Source organism: Heptranchias perlo, chromosome 16 (assembly GCF_035084215.1).
Source record: "Heptranchias perlo isolate sHepPer1 chromosome 16, sHepPer1.hap1, whole genome shotgun sequence".
Taxonomy (NCBI): domain Eukaryota; kingdom Metazoa; phylum Chordata; class Chondrichthyes; order Hexanchiformes; family Hexanchidae; genus Heptranchias; species Heptranchias perlo.
Genome location: NC_090340.1, coordinates 22,022,699 through 22,035,019, shown reverse-complemented (window position 1 = coordinate 22,035,019; position 12,321 = coordinate 22,022,699). Strand labels below are relative to the sequence as shown.

Genomic DNA, 12,321 nt, shown 5'->3' with positions numbered 1-12,321 from the left:
CACCTCCCCAACCCACCCCCACACCACCTCCACAACCACCACCACCCCACCACAACCACCCTCCCCACACCACACCACCACCCACCAACACCCCACCACCACCCACCCGACCCCACACCTCCACCACCCCACCCACCCTCCACCACCGCCCCCCACAACCACCTACTCCCACCCACCGCCACCTACCCCACCATCCACCTCCCCCCCATCTCCACCCCACCCCCACACCACCACCCCTCCCCCACTCCACCACCCCCCCCCTCACCCCACCCTCCTCCACACAACCTCCCCGCTCCACCACTCCTCCTCCTCCACCCCTCCCACACATCCTCCTCCTCACCCCCTCTCCTCCCCCTCATTCCTCCCTCCACCTCCCCTCCCCCTCTTCCTCCTCTCCTCCTCCTCCTCCTCCTCCTCCCCCCTCTCCTCCACCTCCTCCCTCCTCCTCCTCCTCCTCCTCATCCCCCTCTTCTCCTCCTCCACACCTCTCCTCTCCCCCCCTCTCTCCTCCACCTCCCCCCTCTTCTTCTCCTCCTCAACCCCCCTCTTCTTCTCCTCCTCCTCCCCCTCTCTCCTCCTCCCTCCCCTCCTCTCCCCTCCCTCCTCCTCCCTCCCCCTCACTCCTCCTCCTCCCCCTCCTCCTCCTCCTCCTCCTCCTCCCCCCTCTTCTCCTCCCTCCCCCCTCTTCCTCCTCCTCCTCCCCTCTTCCTCCTCCTCCCCCCTCTTCCTCCTCCTCCCCCCTCTTCCTCCTCCTCCCCCCCTCTTCCTCCTCCTCCCCCCCTCTTCCTCCTCCTCCCCCCCTCTTCCTCCTCCTCCTCCTCCCCTCTCCTCCTCCTCCTCCCCCCTCTTCCTCCTCCTCCCCCCCTCTTCCTCCTCCTCCCCCCCTCTTCCTCCTCCTCCCCCCCTCTTCCTCCTCCTCCCCCTCTTCCTCCTCCTCCCCCCTCTTCCTCCTCCTCCCCCCTCTTCCTCCTCCTCCCCCCTCTTCCTCCTCCTCCTCCTCCTCCACCCTCTCCTCCACCCTCCTCCTCCTCCTCCACCCTCCTCCTCCTCTCCACCCTCCTCCTCCCCTCCACCCTCCTCCTCCCCTTCCTCCTCCTCCACCCTCCTCCTCCCCCTTCCTCCTCCCCCTCCTCCCTCCTCCCCCTCCCTCCTCCAACTCTTCCTCCTCCCCCTCCTCCTCCTCTTCCTCCAACTCCTCATCCCCCCTCCTCTTCCTCCTCTCCAACTCCTCTTCCCCCTCTTCTTCCTCCTCCTCCCCCTCTTCCTCCTCCTCCTCATCCCCCCTCTTCTTCCTCTTCCTCCTCCCCTCCCCCTCTTCTTCCTCTTCCTCCTCCTCCTCCCCTCCCCCTCTTCCTCCTCCTCCTCATCCCCCCTCTTCTTCCTCCTCCTCCTCCTCATCCCCCCTCTTCTTCCTCCTCCTCCTCCTCATCCCTCTCCTCATCCCCCCTCTTCTTCTCCTCCTCCTCCTCCAACTCCTCATCCCCCCCTCTTCCTCCTCCTCCTCATCCCCCCCTCTTCTTCCTCCTCCTCATCCCCCCTCTTCTTCCTCCTCCTCCTCCTCCAACTCCTCATCCCCCCTCTTCTTCCTCCTCCTCCTCCTCCAACTCCTCATCCCCCTCTTCTTCCTCCTCCTCCCCCTCTTCCTCCTCCTCCTCATCCCCCCTCTTCTTCCTCCTCCTCCCCTCCCCACTTCCTCCTCCCCTCATCCCCCCCTCTTCTTCCTCCTCCTGCCCTCACCCACTTCCTCGTCCTCTCATCCCCCTCTTCTTTCTCCGCCTCCGCCTCTTCTTCCTCTCCTCCTCATCCCCCCTCTCTCCTCTTCCTCCTCCTCCTCATCCCCCCTCCCTCCTCCTCCTCATCCCTCCCTCTTCCTCCTCCTCCCTCCTCCTCCTTCTCCTCCTCCCTCCTCCTCCTCATCCCCCCTCCCTCTTTCCCCTCCTCATCCCCCCTCCCTCTTTCTCCTCCTCCCCTCCTCATCCCCCCTCCCTCTTCCTCCCCCTCCAACTCCTCATCTGCCCCTCTTCTTCCTCCTCCTCATCCCCCTCTTCCTCCTCCTCCTCATCCCCCCTCTTCCTCCTCCTCCTCATCCCCCCTCTTCCTCCTCATCCCCCCTCTTCCTCCTCATCCCCCCTCTTCCTCCTCATCCCCCCTCTTCTTCTTCATCCCCCCTCTTCTTCCTCATCCCCCCTCTTCCTCCTCATCCCCCCTCTTCCTCCTCATCCCCCCTCTTCCTCCTCCTCCTCATCCCCCCTCTTCCTCCTCCTCCTCATCCCCCCTCTTCCTCCTCCTCCTCATCCCCCCTCTTCCTCCTCCTCCTCATCCCCCCTCTTCCTCCTCCTCCTCATCCCCCTCTTCCTCCTCCTCCTCATCCCCCTCTTCCTCCTCCTCCTCATCCCCCCTCTTCCTCCTCCTCCTCATCCCCTCTTCCTCCTCCTCCTCATCCCCCCTCTTCCTCCTCCTCCTCATCCCCCTCTTCCTCCTCCTCCTCATCCCCCCTCTTCCTCCTCCTCCTCATCCCCCCTCTTCCTCCTCCTCCTCATCCCCCCTCTTCCTCCTCCTCCTCATCCCCCCTCTTCCTCCTCCTCCTCATCCCCCCCTCTTCCTCCTCCTCCTCATCCCCCCCTCTTCCTCCTCCTCCTCATCCCCCCTCTTCCTCCTCTCCTCATCCCCCCTCTTCCTCCTCCTCCTCATCCCCCCTCTTCCTCCTCCTCCTCATCCCCCCTCTTCCTCCTCCTCATCCCCCCTCTTCCTCCTCCTCCGCCTCCCCCTCTTCTCCTCCTCCCCCTCCTCTTCCTCCTCCTCCCCTCCCTCTTCCTCCTCCTCCTCCTCCTCCTCTTCCTCCTCCTCCCTCTTCCTCCTCCTCCTCCCTCTTCCTCATTCCTCCCTCCCCCTCCATCTCCTCATCCCCCCTCTTCCTCCTCTCTCATCCCCCCTCTTCTCCTCCTCATCCCCCTCTTCCTCCTCCTCCGCCTCCGCCTCCCCTCTTCCTCCTCCTCCCCCTCCTCTTCCTCCTCCTCCCCCTCCCTCTTCCTCCTCCTCCCCCTCCCTCTTCTCCTCCTCCTCCCCCTCCCTCTTCCTCCTCCTCCCCCTCCCTCTTCCTCCTCCTCCCCCTCCCTCTTCCTCCTCCTCCCCTCTCCTCTTCCTCCTCCTCCCCCTCCCTCTTCCTCCTCCTCCCCTCCCTCTTCTCCTCCTCCCCCTCCCTCTTCCTCCTCCTCCTCCTCCCTCTTCCTCCTCCTCCTCCCTCTTTCCTCCTCCTCCTCCTCCTCCCCCTCCCTCCTCCCCCTCCCTCCTCCTCCTCCTCCCCCTCCCTCCTCCTCCTCCTCCCCCTCCCTTGTCGTCGTCCTCCTCCTCCCTTCTCCTCCTCCTCCTCCTCCTCATCCCCCCTGTTCTTCCTCCTCCTCCTCCTCATCCCCCCTCTTCTTCCTCCTCCTCCTCCTCATCCCCCTCCTCATCCCCCCTCTTCTTCCTCCTCCTCCTCCTCCAACTCCTCATCCCCCCCTCTTCTTTCCTCCTCCTCATCCCCCCTCTTCTTCCTCCTCCTCCTCCCCCTCCCTCCTCCTCCCCCTCCCTCCTCCTCCCCCTCCCTCCTCCTCCCCCTCCCTCCTCCTCCTCCTCCCCCTCCCTCCTCCTCCCCCTCCCTCCTCCTCCCCCTCCCTCCTCCTCCTCCTCCTCCCCCTCCCTCCTCCTCCTCCCCTTCCTCCTCCTCCCCCTCCCTCCTCCTCCCCCTCCCTCCTCCTCCTCCTCCTCCTCCTCCCTCCCTCCTCCTCCCCCTCCCTCCTCCTCCTCCTCCTCCTCCCCCTCCCTCCTCCTCCCCCTCTTCCTCCTCCTCCCACCCTTCCTCCTCCTCCCCCTCTTCCTCCTCCTCCCCTCTCTTCCTCCTCCTCCCCTCTCTTCCTCCTCCTCCCCTCTCTTCCTCCTCCTCCCCTCTTCTTCCTCCTCCTCCCCTCTCTTCCTCCTCCTCCCCCCTCTTCCTCCTCCTCCCCCTCTTCCTCCTCCTCCCCCTCTTCCTCCTCCTCCCCCTCTTCCTCCTCCTCCCCCCCTCTTCCTCCTCCTCCCCCCCTCTTCCTCCTCCTCCCCCTCCACCCTCCTCCTCCACCCTCCTCCTCCACCCTCCTCCTCCTCCACCCTCCTCCTCCTCCACCCTCCTCCTCCTCCACCCTCCTCCCCCTCCTCCACCCTCCTCCCCCTCCTCCACCCTCCTCCCCCTCCTCCACCCTCCTCCCCCTCCTCCACCCTCCTCCCCCTCCTCCACCCTCCTCCCCCTCCTCCACCCTCCTCCTCCTCCTCCACCCTCCTCCTCCCCCTTCTCCTCCTCCTCCCCCTCCTCCCTCCTCCCCCTCCTCCCTCCTCCCCCTCCTCCCTCCTCCCCTCCCTCCTCCAACTCTTCCTCCTCCCTCCTCCTCCTCCTCTTCCTCCAACTCCTCATCCCCCCTCCTCTTCCTCCTCCTCCAACTCCTCTTCCCCTCTTCCTCCTCCTCCTCATCCCCCTCTTCTTCCTCCTCCTCCTCCCTCCCCCACTTCCTCCTCCCCTCCCCCACTTCCTCCTCCCCACCCCCACTTCCTCCTCCTCCTCCCCTCCCTCACTTCCTCCCCTCTTCCCCCTCTTCCTCTTCTCTTCCTCCTCCTCCTCCCCTCCCCCTCTTCCTCTCTTCCTCCTCCTCCTCCTCCTCATCCCCCTCTTCTTCCTCCTCCTCCTCATCCCCCCTCTTCTTCCTCCTCCTCCTCCTCATCCCCTCCTCATCCCCCCTCTTCTTCTCCTCCTCTCCTCCAACTCCTCATCCCCCCCTCTTCTTCCTCCTCCTCATCCCCCCCTCTTCTTCCTCCTCCTCATCCCCCTCTTCTTCCTCCTCCTCCTCCTCCAACTCCTCATCCCCCCTCTTCTTCCTCCTCTCCTCCTCCAACTCCTCATCCCCCTCTTCTTCCTCCTCTTCCCCTCTTCCTCCTCCTCTCATCCCCCGATCTTCTTCTCCTCCTCCCCTCCCCACTTCATCCTCCCCCTCATCCCCCCCTCTTCTTCCTCCTCCTGCCCTCACCCACTTCCTCGTCCTTCTCATCCCCCTCTTCTTTCTCCGCCTCCGCCTCTCTTCCTCCTCCTCTCTTCCCCCCTCCGTCCTCTTCCTCCTCTCTCTCATCCCCCCTCCCTCCTCCTCCTCATCCCTCCCTCTTCCTCTCCTCCTCTTCCTCCTCCTCCCTCCTCCTCCTTCTCCTCCTCCCTCCTCCTCCTTCATCTCCTCCCTCCTCCTCCTCATCCCCCTCCCTCTTTCCCCTCCTCATCCCCCCTCCCTCTTTCTCCTCCCTCCTCATCCCCCTCCCTCTTCCTCCCCTCCTCCCTCTTCCTCCCCTCCTCCCTCCCCCTCCAACTCCTCATCTGCCCTCTTCTTCCTCCTCCTCATCCCCCTCTTCCTCCTCCTCCTCATCCCCCCTCTTCCTCCTCCTCCTCATCCCCCTCTTCCTCCACCTCCTCATCCCCCTCTTCCTCCTCATCCCCCCTCTTCCTCCTCATCCCTCCCTCTTCCTCCTCATTCCCCCCTCTTCTCCTCATCCCCCCTCTTCTTCTTCATCCCCCTCTTCTTCTTCATCCCCCTCTTCCTCCTCATCCCCCCTCTTCCTCCTCCTCCTCCTCCCCTCTCCCCTCTTCCTCTTCCTCCTCCTCCTCCCCTCCCCTCTTCCTCCTCTTCCTCCTCCTCCTCCTCCTCATCCCCCTCTCTTCCTCCTCCTCCTCATCCCCCCTCTTCTTCCTCCTCCTCCTCCTCATCCCCCTCCTCATCCCCCCTCTTCTTCCTCCTCCTCCTCCTCCAACTCCTCATCCCCCCCTCTTCTTCCTCCTCCTCATCCCCCACTTTCTTCCTCCTCCTCATCCCCCCTCTTCTTCCTCCTCCTCCCTCCCCCACTTCATCCTCCCCCTCATCCCCCCCCTCTTCTTCCTCCTCCTGCCCTCACCCACTTCCTCGTCCTTCTCATCCCCCTCTTCTTTCTCCGCCTCCGCCTCTTCTTCCTCCTCCTCCTCTCATCCCCCCTCCCTCCTCTTCCTCCTCCTCCTCATCCCCCCTCCCTCCTCCTCCTCATCCCTCCCTCTTCCTCCTCCTCCCTCTTCCTCCTCCTCCCTCCTCCTCCTTCTCCTCCTCCCTCCTCCTCCTTCATCTCCTCCCTCCTCCTCCTCATCCCCCCTCCCTCTTTCCCCTCCTCATCCCCCTCCCTCTTTCTCCTCCTCCCTCCTCATCCCCCCTCCCTCTTCCTCCCCTCCTCCCTCTTCCTCCCCCCTCCTCCCTCCCCCTCCAACTCCTCATCTGCCCTCTTCTTCCTCCTCCTCATCCCCCCTCTTCCTCCTCCTCCTCATCCCCCTCTTCCTCCACCTCCTCATCCCCCCTCTTCCTCCTCATCCCCCCTCTTCCTCCTCATCCCCCCTCTTCCTCCTCATCCCCCCTCTTCCTCCTCACCCCCCCTCTTCCTCCTCATCCCCCCTCTTCCTCCTCATCCCCCCTCTTCCTCCTCCTCCTCATCCCCCCTCTTCCTCCTCCTCATCCCCCCTCTTCCTCCTCCTCCTCATCCCCCCTCTTCCTCCTCCTCCTCATCCCCCCTCTTCCTCCTCCTCCTCATCCCCCCTCTTCCTCCTCCTCCTCATCCCCCATCTTCCTCCTCCTCCTCATCCCCTCTTCCTCCTCCTCCTCATCCCCCTCTTCCTCCTCCTCCTCATCCCCCCTCTTCCTCCTCCTCCTCATCCCCCCTCTTCCTCCTCCTCCTCATCCCCCCCTCTTCCTCCTCCTCCTCATCCCCCCTCTTCCTCCTCCTCCTCATCCCCCCTCTTCCTCCTCCTCCTCATCCCCCCTCTTCCTCCTCCTCCTCATCCCCCCTCTTCCTCCTCCTCCTCATCCCCCCTCTTCCTCCTCCTCCTCATCCCCCCTCTTCCTCCTCCTCCTCATCCCCCCTCTTCCTCCTCCTCCTCATCCCCCCTCTTCCTCCTCCTCCTCATCCCCCCTCTTCCTCCTCCTCCTCATCCCCCCTCTTCCTCCTCCTCCTCATCCCCCCTCTTCCTCCTCCTCCTCATCCCCCCTCTTCCTCCTCCTCCTCATCCCCCCTCTTCCTCCTCCTCCTCATCCCCCCTCTTCCTCCTCCTCCTCATCCCCCCCTCTTCCTCCTCCTCCTCATCCCCCCTCTTCCTCCTCCTCCTCATCCCCCCTCTTCCTCCTCCTCCTCATCCCCCCTCTTCCTCCTCCTCCTCATCCCCCCTCTTCCTCCTCCTCCTCATCCCCCCTCTTCCTCCTCCTCCTCATCCCCCCTCTTCCTCCCCCTCTTCCTCCTCCTCCCTCCCCCTCCCTCTTCCTCCTCCTCCCCCTCCCTCTTCCTCCTCCTCCTCCTCCCTCTTCCTCCTCCTCCTCCTCCCTCTTCCTCCTCCTCCCTCTTCCCCCTCTTCCTCCTCATTCCTCCCTCCCCCTCCAACTCCTCATCCCCCCTCTTCCTCCTCCTCATCCCCCCTCTTCCTCCTCCTCATCCCCCCTCTTCCTTCTCCGCCTCCCCCTCTTCCTCCTCCTCCCCCTCCCTCTTCCTCCTCCTCCCCCCCCTCTTCCTCCTCCTCCGCCTCCCCCTCTTCCTCCCCCTCTTCTTCCTCCTCCTCCCTCTTCCTCCTCCTCCTCCTCCTCCTCCCTCTTCCTCCTCCTCCTCCCCCCTCTTCCTCCTCCTCCTCATCCCCCCTCTTCCTCCTCCTCATCCCCCCTCTTCCTTCTCCTCCGCCTCCCCCTCTTCCTCCTCCTCCCCCTCCCTCTTCCTCCTCCTCCCCCTCCCCCTCCCTCTTCCTCCTCCTCCCCCCTCCCTCTTCCTCCTCCTCCCCCTCCCTCTTCCTCCTCCTCCCCCCCTCCCTCCTCCTCCTCCTCCTCCTCCTCCTCCTCCTCCTCCTCCCCCCTCCTCCTCCTCCTCCTCCTCCCTCCTCCTCCTCCTCCCCCTCCTCCTCCTCCTCCCTCCCCCCTCCTCCTCCTCCTCCTCCCTCCTCCCTCCTCCTCCCTCCTCCCCCTCCCTCCTCCTCCTCCCTCCTCCCTCCTCCTCCTCCCTCCTCCCTCCTCCCCCTCCCTCCTCCTCCTCTTCCTCCTCCTCCGCCTCCCCCTCTTCCTCCTTCTCCTCCCCCTCCCTCTTCCTCCTCCTCCTCCTCCTCCTTCCTCCTCCTCATCCTCCCTTTTCTTCCTCCTCCTCCTCCTCCTCCTGATCCCCCCCTCTTCCTCCTCCTCCTCATCCCCCCTCTTCCTCCTCCTCCTCCTCCTCATCCCCCCTCTTCCTCCTCCTCCTCCTCCTCATCCCCCCTCTTCCTCCTCCTCCTCTTTCCCCCACTTCTCCTCCTCTTCCTCCCCCTCCTCCTCCTCCTCTTCCCCCTCCCTCTCCCTCCTCCTCCTCTTCCTCCCCCTCCCTCTCCCTCCTCCTCCTCTTCCTCCTCCTCCGCCTCCCCCTCTTCCTCCTTCTCCTCCCCCTCCCTCTTCCTCCTCCTCCTCCTCCTTCCTCCTCCTCATCCTCCCTCTTCTTCCTCCTCCTCCTCCTCCTCCTGATCCCCCCCCTCTTCCTCCTCCTCCTCATCCCCCCTCTTCCTCCTCCTCCTCCTCCTCCTCATCCCCCCTCTTCCTCCTCCTCCTCTTTCTCCCCCACTTCTCCTCCTCTTCCTCCCCCCTCCTCCTCCTCCTCTTCCCCCTCCCTCTCCCTCCTCCTCCTCTTCCTCCCCCTCCCTCTCCCTCCTCCTCCTCTTCCTCCCCCTCCCTCCTCCTCCGCTTCCTCCTCCCCCTCCATCTTCCTCCTCCCCCTCCATCTTCCTCCTCCCCCTCCCTCTTCCTCCTCCCCCTCCCTCCACCTTCTCCCCTCCCTCCTCCTTCTCCCCCTCCCTTCTCCCCTCCTCCTTCTCCCCCTCTCCCTCCTCCCCCTCTCCCTCCTCCCCCTTCCCCCCCCTCCCTCCTCTTCCTCCCCCCCTCCCTCCTCTTCCTCCCCCCCTCCCTCCTCTTCCTCCCCCCCTCCCTCCTCTTCCTCCCCCCCTCCCTCCTCTTCCTCCCCCCCTCCCTCCTCTTCCTCCCCCCCTCCCTCCTCTTCCTCCCCCCCTCCCTCCTCTTCCTCCCCCCCTCCCTCCTCTTCCTCCCCCCCTCCCTCCTCTTCCTCCCCCCTCCCTCCTCTTCCTCCCCCCCTCCCTCCTCTTCCTCCCCCCCTCCCTCCTCTTCCTCCCCCCCCTCCCTCCTCTTCCTCCCCCCCCTCCCTCCTCTAACTCCCCCCCCTCCCTCCTCTTCCTCCCCCCCTCCCTCCTCTTCCTCCCCCCCCTCCCTCCTCCTCCTCCTCCTCCCTCCTCCCCCCTCCCTCCTCCCTCCTCCTCCTCCCGCTCCTCCTCCTCTCGCTCCTCCTCCTCTCCCTCCTCCTCCTCCTCTCCCTCCTCCTCCTCCTCCTCTCCCTCCCTCCTCCTCCCCCTCCCTCCTCCTCCCCCTCCCTCCTCCTTCTCCCCCTCCCTCCTCCTCCTCCCCCTCCCTCCTCCTCACCCTCCTCCTCCCCTCCCCCTCCTCCCTCCTCCCCCTCCCTCCTCCTCCTCCTCCCTCCTCCTCCCCTCCCTCCTCCTCCTCCTCCCCCTCCCCTCCTCCTCCTCCTCCTCCCCCTCCCTCCTCCTCCTCCTCCTCCTCCTCCCCCTCCCTCCTCCTTCTCCTCCTCCTCCTCCTCCTCCCCCTCCCTCCTCCTTCTCCTCCTCCTCCTCCTCCCCTCCCTCCTCCTCCCCCCCTCCCCCCTCCTCCTCCCCCCCCCCTCCCCCCCCCCTCCTCTCCTCCTCCCCCCCCTCCCTCCTCCTCCTCCTCCTCCTCCTCCTCCTCCTCCTCCTCCTCCTCCCTCCTCCTCCTCCCTCCTCCCTCCTCCTCCTCCCTCCTCCCCCTCCCTCCTCCTCCTCTTTCTCCCCCACTTCTCCTCCTCTTCCTCCCCCCTCCTCCTCCTCCTCCTCCGCTTCCTCCTCCCCTCCCTCCTCCTTCTCCCCCTCCCTCCTCCTTCCTCCCCCTTCTCCCCCCTCCCTCCTCTTCCTCCCCCCCCCTCCCTCCTCTTCCTCCCCCCCCCTCCCTCCTCTTCCTCCCCCCCTCCCTCCTCTTCCTCCCCCCTCCCTCCTCTTCCTCCCCCCCTCCCTCCTCTTCCTCCCCCCTCCCTCCTCTTCCTCTTTCTCCCCCACTTCTCCTCCTCTTCCTCCCCCCTCCTCCTCCTCCTCTTCCCCCTCCCTCCTTCCTCCTCCTCCTCCTCTCCCTCCTCCTCCTCTTCCTCCCCCTCCCTCCTCCTCCGCTTCCTCCTCCCCCCTCCTCCTCCGCTTCCTCCTCCCCCTCCCTCTTCCTCCTCCCCCTCCCTCCTCCTTCTCCCCTCCCTCCTCCTTCTCCCCCTCTCCCTCCTCCCCCTCTCCCTCCTCCCCCTCTCCCTCCTCCCCCTTCTCCCCCTCCCTCCTCTTCCTCCCCCCCTCCCTCCTCTTCCTCCCCCCCTCCCTCCTCTTCCTCCCCCCCTCCCTCCTCTTCCTCCCCCCCTCCCTCCTCTTCCTCCCCCCCCTCCCTCCTCCTCCTCCTCCCCCCCTCCCTCTTCTCCCCCACTTCTCCTCCTCTTCCTCCCCCCTCCTCCTCCTCCTCTTCCCCCTCCCTCTTCCTCCTCCTCCTTCTCCTCTCCCTCCTCCTCCTCTTCCTCCCCCTCCCTCCTCCTCCGCTTCCTCCTCCCCCTCCTCTTCCTCCTTCTCCCCTCCCTCCTCCTTCTCCCCCTCCCTCCTCCTTCTCCCTCCTCCTTCTCTCCCCCTCTCCCTCCTCCCCCTCTCCCTCCTCCCCCTTCCCCCCCCTCCCTCCTCTTCCTCCCCCCCTCCCTCCTCTTCCTCCCCCCCTCCCTCCTCTTCCTCCCCCCCTCCCTCCTCTTCCTCCCCCCCCCTCCCTCCTCTTCCTCCCCCCCTCCCTCCTCCTCCTCCTCCTCCCCCCCCTCCCTCCTCCTCCTCCTCCCCCCCCTCCCTCCTCCTCCTCCTCCCCCCCTCCCTCCTCCTCCTCCTCCTCCTCCCCCCCTCCCTCCTCCTCCTCCTCCTCCTCCCCCCCCCCCCCCCCCCCTCACTTTTTTTCCTCCTCCTCTTCCCTCTGGTCCATAGGTATGGGGAGGCAAGCCACAAGTGGTACAGAGGAGTAGTATAACTAGTATCACAGACTCGAGCTAATGCACGTCAAAGCAGAGACATTCCACGTGGGTGGTAGAATGTTCATAAAGTTATTATCTTGTATCTCTTATGGGTAGCTCAAAGTGGAACAAACTAGTGCTGTGTGAAAGAGGTCAGTTTGGAGGATTATTATACCTTGTGTAAGTAACTCTCTTTGTATAACCTAAGCTTTTCATTAACTGTTATACCACAGGGTTTAATGTACAATATATTGGGATCTTAATTTCTTAGTCTATGTTTATTGCTTTTGCCACATGTCTGAATTTTACAGATTAATTAAAAAAAAAAACCTGACTGACCTCAAAATCCCACAGTTTCACAGAAGATGGAATTTTGAGAATGTGATTTCTGACTTCCAATACCATGTTAATTCCAGCAATATTTAAAGTTATCTGCATCATTGACTAATTCATGTATAAGCTGTTCTGTGTGGATGTTGGAAAATATTAAACCGTGGGTAGGCTATACTGCATTCTGACATTTAATTTGATTCTTCAGATGATGTCTCCTGCGATCAAGCACAGTCTGATTTCTCAACTGGCACAGCAATCCAGCATCCTTCAGCATCTGTGTGTGTTGGAATACTACCTGGCCTTGGGGCCTACTCGGGGAGCAGTGACTCGGATGCAGAGTCGAGCTCCGACAGTGACATCATCATCAGTACTGGAGGAAGAATCATCTCTTCAGTCTTTCGATCCCACCCTTTTCCTGAAAGTCCGTGAAGCTGAAATATTCGAGGGCAGCATTTTATATGTATAGTGGTGGTTTGTAATACAAAGGCTCCTGTATAAAATGGTAAGAGAGTTTGTTTGGACTGCTTAACCTCTGGCCGTCGTACGTGAATACAGAATTTCACATCTCCGGTTCAGAATCCGATTACATATTGCAGCAGGTCACCGCAGATGTAACCGTGACGAGGAGAGTGACTTGGGACTTGAATCCAAAGGCTAGATACGTTGTTGAATACTATCAACATTTTAAGTGTAAATAATTCTTTTTACACTTGCATGCATAAAATAAACAGCTGCTTGTAAGTTAAGACAATAGAATTGCAAACTGAACATTAGCTGTTAATACACAGCTGCAGATAAGCCAGGATACCTGTGTATCATTATTGATGGCTGTGGGCCATTTAAGAACTGAATAAATTCTCTGTTACTCCACAA

The 12,321-nt window shown here is 63.4% G+C and overlaps 1 protein-coding gene across 8 annotated transcripts in view; it reads left to right on the top strand.

Annotated features, from left to right (window-relative positions):
• Positions 1 to 12,321, top strand: part of psme3ip1 (proteasome activator subunit 3 interacting protein 1) — a 92,998-nt gene extending 80,677 nt beyond the window's left edge. For all 8 annotated transcript variants that reach the window (XM_067997790.1, XM_067997789.1, XM_067997783.1 and 5 more), the window contains one exon: positions 11,654 to 12,321. In XM_067997790.1, coding sequence (XP_067853891.1) covers positions 11,654 to 11,877 — 224 coding nt within the window. In that variant the 3' untranslated portion in view covers positions 11,878 to 12,321. The remainder of the gene's footprint in view (positions 1 to 11,653) is intronic.